Source organism: Tachypleus tridentatus, chromosome 1, assembly GCF_004210375.1.
Source record: "Tachypleus tridentatus isolate NWPU-2018 chromosome 1, ASM421037v1, whole genome shotgun sequence".
NCBI classification, from domain to species: domain Eukaryota; kingdom Metazoa; phylum Arthropoda; class Merostomata; order Xiphosura; family Limulidae; genus Tachypleus; species Tachypleus tridentatus.
The window spans coordinates 127,405,508-127,426,376 of NC_134825.1; the positions used below are offsets into that span (position 1 = coordinate 127,405,508).

General features: G+C 34.6%; 1 protein-coding gene across 9 annotated transcripts in view; it reads left to right on the plus strand.

Moving 5' to 3' along the window:
• The window catches only part of LOC143223081 (disks large homolog 1-like), a 119,156-nt gene that overhangs the window by 9,964 nt on the left and 88,323 nt on the right, over positions 1-20,869 (plus strand). Inside the window, exon 1 of one of the 9 annotated variants that reach the window (XM_076450554.1) lies at positions 8,850-9,441. The exons of 7 other annotated variants lie outside the window; for them this stretch is intronic. In XM_076450554.1, the coding sequence (XP_076306669.1) occupies positions 9,262-9,441 (180 nt within the window). In that variant the 5' untranslated portion in view covers positions 8,850-9,261. Of the gene's footprint in view, positions 1-8,849; positions 9,442-20,869 lie in introns of those variants that run through there. One more of the 9 variants, XM_076450546.1, reaches the window with a different exon arrangement.

Sequence of the window (20,869 nt, forward strand, 5' to 3'; positions counted from 1 at the left end):
CCATTAGATGTGCAACACTACCCCTATTGTAACTAGTGCCCTTTCTGATAATGCACCTGGTAATCACTTGTCAATTGACACTCTCACTGTTAAAATGTGTTTGTTTTTGTTTGAGAATTTCTAGAATATTTGAATTTTTTTTGACAAATCTTTTTAGATACCTTTTGTTTGAGTTTATACTTTGTAAGTATGCACTCACAGTTTCAAGTAGTTACTACTACCACTGCTGTTTCTGCTCCAGTGTGATTTCTCTGTCACAGATTTATTGAGTGATGATGTATATACTATGATCTGTAGTGAATTCTCTAATTCATACAACATTCATCACCACTGAATGAATATTTTATACCAGTACCTAGTGTGTTTGACAGGGAAGGTGATAGTGTGGACAGCCTTTTTCCCTCTCCTGAATAAGTTTCTCAGAGGACTTGCCTCAGCTCCTTCTCCCTTTGTGGACTTGATTCATTAGGTATGTTCAATTTTGTCTTTGTCAACCCCTACCCACTCAAAACATAGGATCCCCTTTGCTGCTAATAATATTTTAGAAAACAACCATGTTCCTGCCCTTTCAATTTTAGGGACACATTCCTTTAGGGTGAGTAGTATATCTGGTTTAGAAGTGGTTGATATCTCACTAGTGTGACATTTTTTATTCCTTACCACACTATGGTGTCTTTTTGGGCACTTTATCAAGAAGGATCATATTTGCATCAGCCCTCCACCAGTTCATTGTGGGATTCTAGTTTTTTGTCAGAAGATGTATCAAAAGTTAACATATTCCTGAACTTTAAATGTATTTCAGATTACCTACTTATCTCCTCTCATATTTTCTACTCATCCTCTACATTTTTGGTGTATTTCTTGACTTGATCTGGGCAATCTTGAAGTGATTAACAGGTGCATTATTAGAGAGGGTGCTAGTTTCGATAGTGGTAGTGTTGAACCCATATTGGTAGAGGGTTGCTACATGGTTATTTGCATGTAGATATGCAGAAAAAGTGGGAGTTACAAGGCTATTGGCTAGTAAAAAGTTTGTGCCGGTAGAGGAAAGTACTAACTGAGAAACCTTTTTTTGTGAGAGGAGATAAGTATCTAGTTGGAAATAGATTTTAAGTTTAGGAAAGTGTTAATTTTACCTTACTTGATTTGTTTTTAAAAAAACATTCCACTCCTGATTTTTAAGATTATTTCACATTCTCCTGATATTTTCATTCATATTCCATCCTTTTCATAAAACATTTGTTTTTACAATATTATATCATATTCTCAGCATCTAACAGCTTCCTATATAACTTCTTAATTTTCTCTTCCTCACTTTTTTGAACATCCAATCCTAAAGGACAAATGTATAATCTGGGGGTCACAATACTTGTTGGCCATGTCACTATCCTGTACCCACATTTCTCAATTCCAAAACATACCTTTACTGCCACTTAGCTATTACTTGGGCACCATTGTTTTTTCTTTGCCCATCTAAATTTAGATAATTTCATCACTTTTTCAAGACTGATACCATCCCAGTCCATAATACTGGTTTTTAGCTGGAAGGAAGAGTGGGAGAGTGTCAGTGGAGGTAAATATTATTTGAAATACATTTTCAAGTTAAGAAAACATTAACTTCCAAAATATACTTATCTACAGCTAAAATCCCACACTGAGAAAGTGAATGGGCCTGTGAGGGAATTATCCATACAGAAAGTATCTGCAGAGATGATAGGTGTACCAAATTGGAGGAACCATACTACATCCAGAACAGGTATGCTCTTTACTGTAAATTTATTTCCTGTATCAAGGAAGGGATTGTACCTGAATAATCATCACTATAGGTAAGCCCCAACAAGATAGCCAGGCAGGTTTCACAACTCAGGGCTGGAATTAAGGAATCTTGATCCCTATATCCCATGTTGGTGGCTAGGTCAATTAGACTGCAATGTTATATATGATTATAATTTTGATTAGATCCCAACCTGTAGCCATAGAATGATGCTTTCCAAACTTCTAGAAACACGACAAAAAGTAAAGAAAATAAAATCAGACAAACCTTCTCCTCCACCTGAATTAAGCCAAAAGGCAACATCCCAGGCTTGGAATGATGAGATCATATATGCTTTACTCAACCAAAAGAACAGAATTCATCCAGTCTAGAATTACGAACATTAATTCTCATGCCTAACAGAGTGAGCAAGGAGCCTTCCACTTGACCCCAACATTATGGCAAGGACATGAAACAACTGTGCTCAACCAAAAACCCAAGATGGGTCGACTCTGCATTAAGAATTGCAAGAAAACAGTGTTCCTTCTTCCATGAACAATATATTGAACTAATATTGATAAAAAAAAAATGTACACCCCAACCAGATAGCTGAGCATCAAATCTGAACCATATTACTAGTAAGTTCCCATACAGTATGGTACTGCTTCAACCAACATCTTGGGGGAAAAAAAAAATCCCAGGGCCTAGGTAAGAACGTCTCCAACTTTGCTCTTTTCTCCAAGAGTGGAGATTTTCATCTGACACTCTGGAGGAAAAGCTTCTGTTCACCATCAATTATGTTGCAAGGTCAAAAGCAAAGCATCTGTGGGCCATCTGCTGCATTGATCCTAGGGAACTGAACCCCAGACCCCCAGACTGCAAGTCAGTTAAATTACTACCAACCCACAGGTCAGAAAATCCAACAGACTAAAAAGAAGGCATCAGAAAATGCAAAGTCAAAGTCTCTTTAAACTATTGAGGATCAACCTCAAATGCAGTCTCAGAGGCCCTAAAAGAACTTCACAAATCTGAATATCACTCTATTTCAAGACTAATAATAAACTCATTGACAGTCTCAGTCAAGTGCGACTCCCATCCCAACTGTTGTGCAGTGTCACATACCAGAGGTGGAAGAGGAGAGTCACAATTAACCTCCATGCTGGAAATAATAATTCAGGAATTCATACCATAATCACCTTTCCAATTGGAAAAAAATAAATTTTTTAAAAGTATTTTCCTTATTAATATTGTTACAAAATTAGTTAGATAGCATAATAATATTCAAAGTATCTCCAAACAATTGTAATACTGGGAAACCCATTAGTAATGCTTTATCGAGAAAAAGTGATGAAATTATCTGAATTAGGTGCTTATATACAGTATCAGGATAGAGGGCACATTAACACTGATGGAGAGTATCACAAGACAGTTGTTGCCAAGGGTAAGAGACTGAGGTATGAAAGACTGGATCAAGCAAGAAAATGTCATATCAATGCCCAGATGAACAAATATGGTCAGGAAATAGCTATTGGTGTCAGTTTGGTGAGTATTATTGAAAATACATTTTCAATTTAGGAAAGTGATAACTTTTATGCTTTTCTTACTACCTTCCTGTCTTATCTTCCCTCTCTCCATCTCTTGTTGAGGGCACACCACTGTTCCCTTAATGAGTTTACAAGGTATATTGAGACCTTTCCTTTCTCTTCTGGAACACCATCATCCTCTTCTGCTCTTTCATCTCTTCTATGGTTTGTTATTTTTGGAACCTCTTGGGTAGAGATACCCTACCTTTACTTCTCAGTTTATCAACTGCTTTTCTTCTTAATCTACATCTTAGCCCATCACTCCACCAAGAATTCTTTAAAAGTCTCACTGACTCCCTGGAATAAAGTGCTGAGGCTGATCACAGTCACTCTTCCTCTCCTCATTAGTATCGAGTTTGTTAATTATTTGTAGGCTAACTTCACTCCAGACGAATGGGTCATTTGAGTCTTGACCCACAGTTTAGTCCTTTGTTTTCTTCCTGTGCTTCATTTCTCTCCCCTGAGTGTGGATTCTTGTATGTTGTGAGGGGACCTTCCAAAGAAGGTTCTGTTCTTTGAGTTTACCTCCTCTGGAATCTGAACATTCATCCATGTGTTTTCTGTGTGTGGTGACCTGTGAAGGGGAGGAAAAGATCCTATTGGTTAAGGGGTCCAACCCTAACACACCACTTTGGTCTTGAATTCCTGTACACGGGCAACCTTGGGGTAGTTCCTTTGTAGATCAATTGGCTGGTCCACTTGGGCTAGGGTCAACCAAATACCAGTGTAGGATGTTCTCAACAGGTTTTGTGGACATTGTATCTGATGCTTGTCTTTGGGTATAGTGATCACAAAACCCTGGCGTTGCTGCAGTGTCCTTGTTTGGCTTTGTAGTGTGACTCCTCATATAGCTTCATGGTGTGTGGAGTCAATGGGTGCTGAAACATTCTTCTTTTTTTTTCATTATGGATCCCCCAAATAAAAAAATTAAATAAAACAGTGAAAAAAACAGTCCATAGGTAAACAACAACATCTTGAAGATTCTGATCAGAAATCTTCAGTATCTGTAACACATGTACCTCATTTTCTTATATTACATTCTCATTCAGACAAATCTTTAGGGTAAATATCTCCCTTTTTTATTCAGGAGGGACTAGGGGGACTTGCTGGTTTTTCAAAGTCAGTCAGAAAGTTTTGCTCTGGTGATATATCGGTAGAAATATTCACATCTAAACACAATAAACTTCTTTTACATTCAAAGGCAACTGGGGATATACCCATTGAGGTTACTCCCCATGTTACTTTGAATTTGTTATGACAATTTATTGTTGAGAGGGATTTGAAGAACATTCATGAATCAGAGTTTTTTGCTGGTGTCCCCACCCAAGGAGTTTCTGCAGTGAAGCTTCTCTCCACTCGCAAAGATTGACTTGTGATGCCGAACAATGCCCTCATTTTAACATTTATATCACCATGTCCACATGCCACCATCTAGGCAGGTTATCTTAATTGCAAGGTATGGATATATATTCCAAACCCTCTCAGCTGTTTCCAATGTTAACGGTTCAGTCACTCAAAGACATCATGATGCCTACGAGTGTGAAAGAGACCCTCATTGCATTAATTGCAATGGCTCTCACCCATCATACTTTTGTTCTTGCCCTAAGTGGTTGGAAGAAAAAGAGATGCAGCATTTGAAGATGATTCAAAGCATTATTTACTTTGAGGCTCAAAAGTTACTGTCCACCACTTCATCTCGAACGTATGCTGCTGCATTTCGTTTCTCTACTACAGTGGGAATGCAGACAGATTTATCTGTGCCTCCAAAAGAATTATTCTCAAACCACATGAAAAGTCTTTGACCTGCATGGTTAAAAACGATGAATCAACGTCAACACCTATTTCTGTTCCTAACATTCTTTCCAGCAAACCCCAAGATCTAGTTCCTTTGGTTCTGGGTATGGGCATTTCCTCGGATACATCTTCTTTTCCCATCCTAAGATGCAAAATTATCATTCATTTATGTTCTCAGTCACTGGAATCCTCTTCCAATGACAAAGACCTGCCCAGTTGACCCAGGGCAGGATCCAAGGAGGTAAACAGACCTCCGTCAAGTAAAGAAAATAAAGAAGAAAGATGTGGTTGAAAATATAAGGGTTCTTCACCAAATTTGCCTACACATAAATAAAAATGACCACTTTGATACGATGGAACTATTGAGGTTTATTTTCTATTATGGAAACATTTCTGAGCTGATTGTCTCTGTCACTATAGTTGTCCCTTTACACTGGTGGAACTCAAACTGGCTCTTCATCGGTCTGGCAGTACATTGGTTAGACCTGATGATATATATTACGAGATGCTGCACTATCTATTTCCTGCTTCTCTTGCTATTCTTTTGATTGTTTTTAAATGGATCTGGCAGGAGAATGTTTTTCCTGATGCCTGGCACCAGGCTATTGTCCTACCTTTCTCTAAGCCTGGGATAGATCCCAAGATTCCTTCAAACTACTGTCCAGTTGCTTTGACGAGCTGTCTCTGTACGACCATAGAGAGGATGGTTAATGCTCATCTTGTTTGGTTCCTTGAATCAAACAACCTTCTCTCGCCCACCCGGTGTGGGTTCCATAGACAGTGCTCCACTGTGGATCACCTGGTTCGACTTGAAACGTCAATCAGAGAAGCCTTTCTCAAAGACAACATCTTGTATCAATATTATTTGACATTGAGAAGGCTTATGATACAACATAGAGGTGTGGCATTTTGCAAAACCTCCATATATATGTGTTACATGGCCATTTTCCCATTTTTATTAAGTTTTTAATGGATAGAAGATTCCATATTCGTGTGGGTTCAACACCTTCCTGTTCTTTTTTACAGGAACTTGGAGTCCCTCAGAGCTGTGTTTTGAGTGTCACACTTTTCAGTATAAAGATTAATGTCATCACTGAACAACTCCTCACTGTCACAAACGGGGTCTATGTCGATGACTTTCACGTCTCATGTCAGTCGTTGAACATGAGATATATTGAGCGGCAACTACAAACTGCCCTCAATCGTGTACTGAAGCAGATTACGGCAAACGGCTTTACCTTTTAACTTTATAAAACTGTTTGCATGCACTTTTGCCACCAGTAGGGAATTCACCCTGATCCTGAACTCTATATCAGTGAAGTTGTGCTGCTCGTGGTCCATGAGACAAAGTTCTTGAGGCTTATCTTTGATTGTAAGCTGACCTTTATACCACACATCAAGCAGCTATGGTTCAAATGTACAAGAGCATTGAACATCCTCCGTGTTCTCTCTTCCATCACTTTTCTGTTTATTGATGTGTAGAATTGGCTTCTCTTTATCATTTTCAACCTGATTGGTATGTCTTACATAAACTCACCTTTCTTGCCTTGACTATTCAACTTGGCTTGTCTGAACAGAAGGCACAGAGATATGTATTTGGACAGGATTTAGTGTACTTGTCATTTTTATTCTCATCATAACTTGTTTAAGCAATCTCATATTTTCAACATTTCTTCCTCTGAATGTGATAAGAATGTTATCTAAAATGTTGATATTGTAGTCTAGATTGTTGATAATTCCAATTTGATGGTTGATAAATTTGATGATAAACTAGTCATGTTCTAAAATTATAGTAGACTTCTAAATCACTATATTCAGTTGTTTGTTATTTTTACTAGTTTTTTAAGTTTGTTTCAGATGTGCAGATGGTCACACTGTTTAGGAAGTGATATCTGTTATATTATTTAACTTACTGGTAGCCATTTTTTGTGCTACTTTCTCCTTCAAATTGTTGTTTACCCTCTGGACACTTAGCCAAATTAATTTAGATTGTAATAAAAGTTCTCTACTATGTTGCTCTCTACTATGATATGACACATTAACACTTCCATTGTCATTATTTTTCTTAAAGTATGATAGTGATTTTGTCTGGTTTGTGAACATCTGTATAGTCTAGTGATGAAATATTGCTTTCAATTACTTTAAACCAGGATTGTTGGTTAGAATGTAGATTTTGATTGTCCCTGTTTTTCTTGTTAGTTATGTAAGCTTTATATAAAAGCTTTTTATTGGCAAAAATGCTTAAAAGGTTTATTGTTTTTTGATACATACTTGTTGGGTATGTTCTGTAACAGTTTCTTGAAGAAAGATGTGTGCATTAAATCTGGTATGATTTGTATACAACTTCAAGGAAATATAAACTTGTTTCAAATTTAGAATTTAGAAGATACTGGCACTATAAGTTAAAATGAAGTTACACACTTGGCCAGTTCTTGAATTTTTATCTTATTTTAACGTTTTGGTGTCATAAGAAGTAAAGTGATTTAATATTATCCTGATTAGCTGCTCAGTTTCTCACCTTCCCAACAACCTGCTTCTGTATATTGATCTTGGAGAAGTAAATATACAATATTTATTACCATCAATATTAGTATGAAACATTTTAATACTATTATAAATGAAAGTGTTTTGGCCAAGTATTTTATGAAATAACCTAATAATAAATGTTACATTAAGGTTACAGCTATTTAAATTGAGTAAAAATATTCAATTGTAATCAATCATCTCGGTCACTGTTGTTTTTATACATACTTTATATAAAAAACAATTTTGTTTGTCTTCTGTGGGGATTGTGCACTGTTGTGCAGAGTGAAAGTAACAGATTTGATGTCACTGAAGTATTTGTAGTATTTTGGCTTAGTCACAGACCAAAACAACTAATTACTGCTGTGTTGTCTCAGAATAAGAACTGTGTTTATTGTGTGCATTAAATACCAACTTGTACATTTACAAGGTGACTAGTTTGAACAAATTAAGTTTTTTAAACAATTCTTTTGGTATTACTGACTATAAAGGTTTAATCATACCCACACAAGTGTATGTTTAATTTTATGTACTATTTCAGCAAAAGAAATAATTTGGGTAAGACTGACCAAACTCTACCTAAGAAGCATTTCTAGCCTAAAAGCATAAAAAACAGTAAATATTCATTCAGTTTATCAGTCAGTTTACTGACAAAATATACTTGAAGTGTCTCATTGATACCCTAAGGCAAGCAATTACCTGCTGCTGAGTAATTCTTCATATATAGTGGATTGGTTGCATAAGTTAGTAGAAGAAGAAAATTAACTCTGAACAGTTCATAAGTGTAATGTATTTTTATTCTTTAATTTTGATGGAACTTATTAAAATTGTATATGCAAATATGAGATGAAAGCAGCATATTTGGGTAACACTAGTAAGTTATGAGCACGTTTATAAAATTGATGTGTAAACGTTTTTGAAATCTGATAACAAAATTATGAAAGCATTTCAATTTTAGATATTGTATAAATTATTAAGCAGTCCTGTGGCCTTTTTATTGAAAGTTTTTGATATATATACTTTACCACTTGAGGATGTCTTTGTAGTGAATGGACTAGGAACGTATTGTCATATTGTCAAAATCTTGGTTTCTGCGTTTGTATTTATATATTGACACATTTTGCTTTACCGTCGGTGCGATGCGCTCAGGAATGCTTGCTCCGCCCGCATCATCAGCCATATCTGTAGTCTCTTCCCAGAGCTTTCTGTTGGATACACCCTTCATGCTCTAGCATGTTCTCTTGTACCTGCAATACGGAGAACTCGATTGTTACCTCATCAGCACTTATATTGCAGTTACTGTTGCATTCAATTGCTGTGTTTTAGATGCATATTTTATTAGTGATTAGGTGTACAAAATAAATAAATTGTGTGTGAAGCTGTAATATCAGAGCCATTTGTTATGACTTGGAGTTTGGAATGTAAATAAAACTGAAGTGTGCTATATCCTGAAGTAATGTTACGACTATCATCACGTTCCTGTGTTACACATTCAGTACTGTACCTTCCCGCTGTGTTTTCATTTTGCGCTAAATAAGAACTTTTCAGCATTTTCAATAGTACATAATAAAGTGTCGAGGAACGTAAGTGTTGACTTACAGTAGTGCCATGATTGACTGGGTGTCCATTGTACGCGGGTCACGCCGTCGGTTCTCCAACTATATGTACGTAGTGCCGAATCGCATACGTCGTCGAAGAGAGAAACATCACCATCATGGCTTCTCACGTGTTGAGCCACCCCCTAAAACTATTGTATTGTCAATTTGCACATGTTGTTTACCTAAAAAGGTAAGTTGATACAATGATAAGTGAAATAATAAGTATTCCTCCCAGTGTTTGTAACATTAAAATACGTTGAGCCGAGCGTGGTTTTGCTTAAGGCGGAATTTTAAACCAAATGTTTATGGTTCGCATTTTGTTGCTGCAGAATTGCGCTTCTAACTACTGGGCTATGGGTGCGCTATTAGAATAATGGTCAAATCTCCCCGTTCGATTAGAGTTGACCTTCCCCTTACAATATTTTAATTATAAATTGGATAGCTAAAGCCCAGTGTGTGTAGTTTTACTCTGATTTTCAAAACAGATAAATCAGGCATCAGTAACACGTTTGAAATAATCAGTGATGTTTAATTTGTTTAATACACAATTAAGGGTAGATTTTCATCTCTTACATAATGTATTTCACGTTCCAGTGTCACATTCATCTTCGTTTCTGTGTGTAGTGTTTTATTACATGTTTCCTACACCAAGCATGTTTTAAAGAAGGCCAATGTTGTTAAATCTACGGTCACGTTGATGTATTTAGTTACATGTGTCTTACACCAAGTGCTATTTAAACAAGGAAGCTAAGGTTATTAAAAAATCTGTGATTTTATAACATTACTACGACTGGCACGTGAGAGTTAACCTGTCGTCTTGTACGGTTATTATAGATAGTTTTAGTAATGGGCATTGACTTTTATTAGGTAGTTTGCGATACAGAATGCTCCGTAACGTACACTGAATGTAATATTATTTCATGACTCGTTAAAAGCTGTTTGTAAGTAATTTGCCCTTCTGGTGGCTCAACAGTAAGCTTGTGGACTTTTACGCTTAAGTTCAGAGTTCTATCCCTGTGATGGGTAGAACGTGTGCTGGCTCTATGGAAGAGCTCAGGTTTTCGGAGCTGGCAAATCGAAATCAAATCCATGCCTTGTCACAAAATACCCACTTTAAGCTATGGGTACGTTATACAAGTTACAGTCAATCCTTAATTTTGATGGTGGGTGTTAAGAGTGCTGCTTTCCTTCTGGTGAGTAGTTCAAAATTAGGAATGGCGGCACATAGTCTTAAGAGCTTTGCTATAAATATTCAAACAATGTGGTGGGCATGTAGTACGGATAGTCCATCGTGAAGCTTTGCGCCTGAACAAAAATAGTTACAAATACTCATTGTATTTTGAGTAAATTTCCACTAACATATTCGAATCGTACACTTTTACAGAATGGAGTGTTTTCATAACGTAATGTTGCCTAAACAGACCAGAAAATATATCCACCAATTTAACAGAGCGAATTAATAACACCTTTAAGATCTTTTTTTCCTTTTCCAGAGGAATGAGATGCATTGAAACATGTCGTAATGACATTTATGAGAACGCAAACACATTAATGTAAAAGTTATTAATAAAATATGCATTCTCCTCACTTGCTACGTTTTCTTTAAAACATGAGTACGAAGCTGTGTCTGACATTCCATTCACTGTGACACTAAGGTAAAGCAATAACGTGGAATTCCACCTCTCACTTGTTCTGTATAAAGATAAATGAACAAGACTAGATTTCATGTGGTGTGGGAGTGTATATTATATGTATGGTGTTTTGAGTTGTTTTATATTCAGCAATGAACCTGTATTTATATAGCACTTAAATAATATGTAGCACTGGTGTTACTAAGTTATTTTTTGATGAGGGGTGGAATTTTTCAAAATGTATTAATTTCAGTGACAAGTAATTAATCAGATTATAAATTGAGTCTTATGTTGAAGAGTTTGTCTGTTGAATGATTCGAAAAAATGAACTAATAGAATTAATGCTACATATTCTTCAAATACCATATAAAGAAAGTTCTACTGTTATGAGAAGAAACAAAAACACTGAAAAGACCATATGTAATTTTTTTTTGTATGATTATGAGCGCACCTAAGATTTTCAGTTGAGGGGGATTTTGAAAAGTTACTCACCAACAACTTAATATTGCCTTGAATATTTTGTATACAGAAACAATAATTTCAAAATTTTCTGAAATGTTTGATATTCATTAAAAGAATCACAATTATGTACAAAATAAAGTACACTACAAATATTAGAATGTTTATATTGTTATCTGTTTTATTTATCATAGTATTATGGAATAGAAGATGTGATAAGAAAATTTAGATTAAATAACGATATAGTTGCCGTGGGTGTTTTAACGCTAAAATGTTGGATTCGATTTTCACACGTTGGACAGAGTGCAGATAACCCATTGTGTAGCTTTGCTCTAAGAAAGAAGCGTGTTTTATGTGCTACCTGATTATTTTAACCATAGAATAGCTTGACTAAAAATATTGCTGGCTGTTGGGGTCCTCCTTGGATCTTTCCCATATGTTCTGTTTAGTAAGAAATATGATGCATAGAAAAAAACGATTTAAAGATGGGTAAATATGTGTTGCATTACAGCGAAATCTCGTATTTAAGAAGCTATAGAACTAACACTATATAGTAGTTTGTTCCAAATTTCATTATTTCAGGCTTAAGTTAGTGTGTGAATTTTTCATGGAAGAGCCTGTGATAGCTAATAATTCATGTGAATTTGACAAAATTATGTTTATTAAAGCATCTTCAAAAGTATTTAATTGAAAAAGGAAAAGTTTTTTTTTTTTTTTTTTAAAAACGTCATATATTTTTAAACTATTACAATAATTCAGTTTGTAGTAAAGGTAATTTCCAGTTAATTATGATGTCGTCACCAATAGTTTCTTGTTAACAGATTTTTTTATTCGCTGTGAAATTTATCGTTTTGTCACTTGAACATCGTTTACATAAAGATTTTCAAAAATGTATTTTAAAAAGACTGTTTGGATATAGGATCTTTTGGATATAGTTCAACAATCAGTAAATTGAGTTGACATATTTTTGTTTTTGTGTGTTTTCTTAAACCGTTTTTATTTTGGAATGTCGCGCAAAACTACATGAGGGGTATCTGTCCCTAATTTAGCAATGTAAGAATAAAGGGAAGGCAGCTAGTCATCACCACCCACCGCCAACTCTTGGGCTACTTTTTTACCAACGAATACTGGGATTAACCGTCACATTATAACTACTCCACGGCTGAAAGGACGAGCATGTTTGGTGTGACAGGGATTCGAATCCGTGATCTTCAGATTGCGAGTCGAGTGCCTTAATCACCTGGCTATGCCGGTCCGTTTTAGACTGATATCTTATAGGTTAATATGGTTTTTAGGGTGATAAGTGGGCTTTTCTTTCGGTTTTCTTTTGTTGCTCGTGTAATGACTTTAAGAGGTCTATTGTTTGCATCTCGTCAGTTTCTCCTCTGTTTCGTGAAACTTTTCTAGGGAAATATGTGGCTGTGGAAGTACGTTATGAAACCACACGAGAATAAGGTGGCTACTAACATTAGAGTGCATTTTGTTTTCTTTTATTTATTTATTTTAATTGCTTTCTAATTCTGGTGACGTTGTCGTTTGTCACTGCATAAAATTTTGTATTGGCAGATATGTTAGTAGAACTCCATCATATAATAGTATTTGAAGTTGCTTCGCTTCTTCAAATGTATGGTTTATCCTCATCATAATTAAAAAAAAAAATACCTTTAATGAGGAAAAATATGTTAAAATATAATATTTCAAATACTAGATGCGCATATCTGATTGTCCACGAGTTTCTTTCTCTGTCGTTTATTATGAAACATAAAAATTAATGAATTAAGACTTAATTGTTTCTCGAATCTCAGTGACGTTTCATACAAAGATGGGGCTTCGAAATACATCATACCAAATTACTTCTAATTAATTTTATTTTAACGATGGAATAATACGTTAGGAACTCCTTCACTGGTTATCTTTCTTAGATTGTTAGCATCAAAAAACAAAACAGTTAAGGAGAAAATATTATCACAAACTGCTTTACCTTCCAGTTTCATCACCAGTACTGTGGAACCAGTGTTAACAAAACCATGTCGCTTAACTTGTCCTATACCCAGTAAGCCTGTAACCCTTTAACTATGAAATTTTCACTCAATTCTTGGTCGAGGATCCAAGTTACAGAACATTCAAACACAAAAGGAAAGTTGAATCTTTGAACGCTATTCTGTAGCACGCACAAACCGTGTGGATTAGATACAGTACTTGTATGCGTAAATTATTCAAAGATTTTGCGTTACAAATACTGTATGTCAGTTAAGTTATTTTTTAACTCAAAATTGTATGCACAAAAAACACTGGTACAGAATATGTTATACTATTAAGATAGTTCATAAGTTCTGGGAATGTCTGTAAATATCACAGCAAAAAGTTTTGATTTCGTTTTCTTCGTTTTTATTACATTATGACTCAAAAACCAGAACAATTGTGTTTATCAGTTTCAGTGAGGTGACATAGCAACAAGTGGAGCATCTGCTTTTATAAGTGTTATCAATAACTATTAGTAATTAACAAGAAACTTATTTCTATTGCATATGATGTTATCATTACCCCTTGAAGTTAGTTTTCCTACAGAACTTTAGTGCTCGTTTAAAAAGCTTTGTTACAGGGTGAAACAGAAATTACCGTTCAATAATAGATAAACAAATAAATGTTACAGTTTGAATCTCACTGTATTTAGAACTTGGTTTTAAATACAACCTTCCTATGTCCACTGAAACACTATATTAAAAAACAAGTAAAGAAAAACTCTTAATAAAGGAAGAAAATGTTAGGATGGTTAATATCAATCCTTTAAAAAACAAGCAAATAAAATAGTAAAGATGGCAGTTGCATCATCCTGCCATAATAGCACAAGCAAGAATTAACACACAGCAATATGTGTAACTATTCAATCACAATTGAGTTTAGTTTATCCTATTTTTGTCTGTTAACATTCTACTACATTGTGTACCTGTGCTATTATTTAAGGATGATACAAATGCCATCTCTTATCTCTTCTTTACATTGTTTTTAAAGGATTGATATTAGCCATCCCTGCATTTACTTCCCTTTATGAAAAGTTTTTTCTTTACTTGTGTCTCTTGAACTGTTAGCATATTTATAATACACACACACACACACATATAGACAAATATAAATTCTGTAATATATTTTGTTTTTCAAAAATGTGAAGGACAATAAAGATTAGTTTCAATGAGTATTTTTCGTGTTAAGTGTCAGACAGATAATGCATGTATCTTTATCTTGTAATCTTTCAATATTTCACTGTGTTAATAATTGACCAATAAAAACAGTTTTAAGGAAAACTTTTAAAATGAAAACTGGTTATATAAATATGAGAAAAGTATTTTAATTGGTTAACTTTACAACCAAAATATATGTAAAATTATATATGAATTTAGCACAAAATATTTCCTCATTTTAAGTTTTTATGTATTGAAGAGTTGGGTTAGATAACCAAACTGTAGAGGGAATGATGTCCAAGGGGACAACGAGTAAGTATGTTATATATCATATGATACCAGAGCTTGAAGAGCCTGAAAACTCTTGAGGAACTCAGATTAGCTTTAACTGAATTTTTCAAGCTGACTTATGTTTTATTTGAGAATCAGACGTAGCTTAGTGGTTAGCATGCTGTTATACGAATGTGACATTTCATTGTTCTAATCTCAATAAATATTTCTTTGAATACATCAACACTTTTCGCTGTATATGAGGAGGGACTTATACCTATGGTAGTGAATTTATTGTTCTCTTAAGAATAGCACTATAGGCGATGGGTGCTGCTAACCAGTTACCTACCCTATGGTCAGCAGTTCTGGATTAGAGGTCACCCAATATTTTGAAGGATTTTGAAGGGGAGGAGTTTCTTTTCTGAAATTAATTACACGTTGAATCAGTAGCAATTCAGTACATGGTTTGTATCAAATTGAAGAAAGACACTAAAAAAAAGGTGGATGTGAATAAGAATTATAACATCATTCGGCAGTTTTTGTAAATCTCATTTTTCGTGACCGTGAAAGTGCAATTTATGTTAAAAAAGAAAGGGACTCTTTCTCACCAGATAGTTTTGATGTGGAGAAGCCCAATTGAATTTAACGTGTGCTTCCTGTAACTAGAGGAATCAGTCAGGGATTTGGACGTTAGATAGAACTGACATCCTTTTTTTTTTTTACTTATTTAATTTATTAAGAGGGCACTTGAAATAATTTAGGCACTGTATGCAAATGAATGAGAAAAAAATCGAGTATAAACTTGTTAAAGTGAGTGTATAGAATTTCCTTTTACCCAGTGGAAGTAAACAGGTTCTCCAAACTTTTTTCTTTTTTTTTACACCCGATGGGGGATGATTTTTGCAACCACTTATGTGGACTGTTCAATTTGCAAATTGGTAATCTCTGATTACGTGAACCTGAAAGCTGTAAACATGCAGTCACAGAGTAATCTTGTTGCCAGGATACTTGCATGTATACTTAGGCCTACTGACTGGTACTTACGAACTATCGCTTAGATCGGAAGGCTTAGAAACACTCCTATATTAAAGATGTACATTTCGGCTACTAAAAAAGCCTATATCTAGGCCTAATTTTGTAATTCGATTGGTAAAAATACGAGAATCACAAGAACAAACACACAATTTGTAGATCTACGCCCCTGTCCACGTATCACACACATTCAAAGCTGAAGAAAGGTACGAGCCACTCTGTTGATTCACTCTCTGGCCAACGTGACCACACGATATGTAGTTTTTGGTTCGCATTACAACCCAAGCTGTTGACAATGCAACTTGAGCACGTAACGTCTTAATGTCATAACAGTTGGTTTGGCGCAAAATTTATTTTATTTGTACATTCGGGAATATTTTAATGTTTTCTTTTAACTGGCTATTTCACCGAAACATAAACTTTAGGAACTCCTAATCTAAATAAAATAAGAATTTATAAAAGCTACTCTCTTTTTTTTCTTGTATAAATATTGCACGTTTCACTGTTATTGTAAAGGATAATGAAAAGAACACATTCAGTTAGTTACATTTAATAGTTTTAGTGCGTTATTTTCTTTTAATAAAAGAAACGGAAAGCTTTTTCTTAAACACAATTCACAGGTCCATTTTACGACTATTTCAGCATGTTGTTTTCTTAGTTCATATATGACCTAGCGTGGCCAGGTAGTTAGGACGCTCGACTCGCAATCTGTGGTTCGCGCATTCGAATCCGTCACACCAAATTTGCTCATCCTTTTAGCCGCGAGGGCGTTATAACGTTACGATCAATCCCACTGTTCGTTGGTAAAAGAGTATTCCGAGAGTTGGCGGTGGGTGGTGATGACTAACTGCCTTCCCTCTAATCTTACACTTCTAAATCAGGGATGGCTAGTGCAGATAGTTCTCGTGTAGCTTTGCGCGAAATTAGAAACAAACAAACAAAACATTGTTCATAAATGTACAGTGTTGTAAGTGGAAGATATTGTTCATTCAGAAAAGACTAATTTTCTTCGGTGTACAAAACTGGATTTTTAAGTGAAATATATAGTTTTTAACACCAAAAGATATGTTGAAGCCACATGTTTTACGTGTGTGTGTATATGTTTCCCAGTCGTGTTATCTGGTTCGTTAACAAACTTTATAAGTTGGCTTTGACTTTATACATTGTTTTATTCCACTGGTAGTTTCATAAATGCTTAAAACGTGTGCCTTTTGAAGAAAGAACGGTACACTTACACGATATATTGAGAAGTGATTAATTACACTATGTAACACAAATTTTGTTCCTGGATAGTACGTGTTATTTCCTAATTGCTTATGTTATAAAAGTACAGAAAATGGTCATTATTCTTTTCAAATTTTGCTTTTGTGACCTGGATAATGAAATTTAGAAATTAACCTGTTTCCTATGTAAAATCGGGCAAATTTGCACATTTTCATTTACGTAAGGTCTGAATAAAACAACATATGAATCAAGATTTATATTCATACTAAAGTTGTACAAAAATGAACAAAAATGTTTAGAAGTGAGTAGTTTTTCGAGATTTGCGACTGTAATGTAAATCCCTTTCCGTATCTGGCGGAGTGGGTACAGGGATCTCAGGACAGTGTGGCACTTGTACGATAGATGATGGAAGGTCCGGATACATGATAGCAGATTCATTCTTGTCAGCTCGACGTTTGGAAGGGTCCACCATGCAGAAGTAGCAATTGCTAGAGTGGTCAGTGGGTTCACGCCAAATTCTTGGAATAGTGAACTTCATGACTCATTTTTCCCCTTTGTACTATCCTGCAAAAAAGCAAAATAAAATTATGAAAAATAAATTTATTTCATCTACAAATAATGTGTAAGAGGTTCATGCAAAATATTTTATACGTGATATTTTTTGTACTATTGGAAATTAAAAAACAAAAATTAAAATATATTTAAATTTTAAAAGGTCTAAAATTTGTTTAATATAAAATCTTGCTATTCAAGCAAGCAAAAAATTGTCTGTTTTACCTTCTAGAATTTTTTTTTTTTTTTTTTTTTTTTTTTTTTACAGTTCCTACAGCTAAAATGAGGTGCCCAAGGTTTGGCTTGATCCCTGACAGGCATTCCGAAATATGCCTTGTAGGCTTCACACATTTTAGCAGATGCTGTCACAGAGTACTTTTTTGCCCTTGTCTTGATAAATTGGCCACATACATTAGCAGAATGCGTCTGGAGGATGCTTGCAGTTTATTGATGTCATTTCTGATAAAATCAGTTAGGTCTATGTGTTCACTTAGGCAGCTAGAACTAAACTAAACTGAAGTGGTGAGCCCTGTATATATATTACTACGGAAAGTTCTAGAAAATTCTAAAAGGTTCTTGAAAATTGTTGTAAGTTCTACAACATTCTTGAAAATTCTTGTCAGTTTGAGGAAGTTCTCTATCAGCTATTCAGCACTGAATCTACCTGGAATGTTCTGGAAAATGGGTATATTTGAAAATTTTATTACCCATGTCACAAAAGCAAAATTTGAAGAGAAAAACAGGTCTTTTCCATTTACTTTAGGTATAAGCAATTGGGAAATAACACTTTCTGCCCAGGAACAAGAAAAAGTAAAAATTTCGTTTCATAGTGTTATTTGTTAACCCTAAAGTTAGCGACTTTTATTTTGTATTGTTTACTGCTGATGTGGTCCGCATTTTAGTTAATATTAAATAATTTGTCTAATTTGTTGTTGTTTTTACAACACTCAGTGTAAAAAACAAGCCAAAATATGTAATAATAATTTTTTGGGGGAGGGGTCACCATAAAGTTGGTGAAGAGATTATTTTGGACTGGTTGACATGAGATTATGATAAATGCAATCTGAGAAAAAATGTTTGAAATAGCACTAAAGTTCACAATCGCTCGCTTGTCTTATTCGTTTGTTTATACTAGCGAGGAATTGCTGTATGGGATTAGTTTACGTAACTGGGAAACGAAATTTTTGACTGAGTCAAAGCAATCCCATAAGTTTAACAACAGTTGCTCAGTATGTTTTATGTTTGTTTTTAATTATTTACTTAAGGCCTAAATTATGCATTGACAACTTATCCCTATGTTGTTGTATTCTATAAATATTAATATACACATTTCTTTATAATCAGTATAATGTCAGTGCATATAATGCATTACTATGATGAACACGTTCCAAAGGCAATACACTTTAACTAACATCATTTTTTCTTTAGTTAAGTCATTCTGTGATATACTTTGTTAAACTGTTGTGTAATATGTTAAGCAATTTAAAGCAAAAAAGGTCGAGAAATGCTATTTTGATATTGTAAGCTGTCTAACAAAAATGGATGCTCAAAATAAAATCCTTTCTTATCAAGTGATGAAAGCACGTTTTTTGTTTTTATTGAGGAATGGATAAATCTTTGTAATATTTAAAACAATTACAGTAGGTTTTACACTTGCTAAAAACTTACACTTTATTCGGTGTAACAAAGAAAAGATTTCAATAATGATAAAAACTCAACAAAACAACATAATATACTTCTCAGTAATAGTATGTAGCTCTACCTGTTAGCTAATACATTTATTAAAAATAGCTGAAATGCCAAACTATCGTTCCTTGAAATACGACCCTTGTTAAGTTGCATTTTTTTACACTTGTATAACATTTAGTATATTCGTATTTCGGTTTTAAGTATGTGTATTTGACTTAAATATGTATTACTACGTATGTGTATATGGGCATAGTACGCAAGCTAATATATTAGTTTGATCCTTTACCAGAAAGTTGCCACGTTTGGCTTATGTTCATCTTGAGTGGATTCTTTCAACCTACAGTTTTTTCTTTACTCTTCTTCTGACTCTGGAGAAAACGCTACGATAAATTGAACATCGATAACATAAACACTTACGTATTTCTGAGTAACTGAAATCTCCCGAATCAAGTCTGTTCTATTGCGTGGAGGACGACCACTTAACACACAAAACAAGAATATAGTGTTCAGTATTTCACTCTTACAGTTGTGTTTTATTGCAGATGTGACTTTCTTGTTCGGCCAGGTGGTTAAGTCTCTCGACTCGTAATACTATGTAACACAAATTGTGTGCCTGGATAGTATGTGTTATTTTGTAATTGCTTATGTTATAAAAATACAGCAAATGGCCATTATTCCCTTCAAACTTTGCTTTTGCGATCTGGATAATGAAATTTAGAAAATAACCTATTTTATGTGTAAAAACGGGAAAATTTGCATATTTTCATTTACATAAGGTCTGAATAAAACTATATATGAATCAAGACTTACATGTATTTATGCTAAAATTATACAAAAATGTTCAGAAGTGTAATGTTAATCACTTTTACGTATCAACTCCCAAATATAGTCTCCCATCATGTTTTCGTAATATGCTCCCAGGTCACAAAAGCAAAGTTTGAAGAGAAAAATAGGTCTTTTCCATTTACTTTAGGCATAAGCAATTGGGAAATAACACTTCCTGCCCAGGAATAAGAAAAAGTAAACATTTTGTTACATATGAGGGTCGCGGGCTCTAGTTTTCGTCACACCAAACATGCTTGTCCTTTCAGCCATGGGGGCGTTAGAATGTGCGATTAGTCCCACTCTTCGTTGGTAAAAGAGTAGTAGCCTGAGAGTTGGCGGTGGGTGGTGATGACTAGCTGCTTCCCTTTAGTCTTACACTGCTAAATTAGGGACGGAAAGTGCAGATAACCCTAGTATAGCTTTGCGTGTAATTAAAAAACAAACAAAACTTTCATGCTGTAGTGTTTACCGCTAATTTCGTTTTAAACCTCCCCATGCTTATCTGTCTGCGAAAGGTTTGCTACATCAACCACTACTTTAAGTGTGACCATTTCTATTAGGTATTTATCGTCCGTTATTTAAAATTAACGTGCTTTTTAATGCAAAGCCTAAATCTGTTTTCTGTTATTGCAATCAATATTAAGTTAAAAACGGGTTTCATGACAAAGTGTAATACTGTATTATGGCCAGTGCATGTAGTTAGTTGCTTTCTTGGTCGTCTTGGAGATAAACTATTTTTAAGAACACATGGATTATC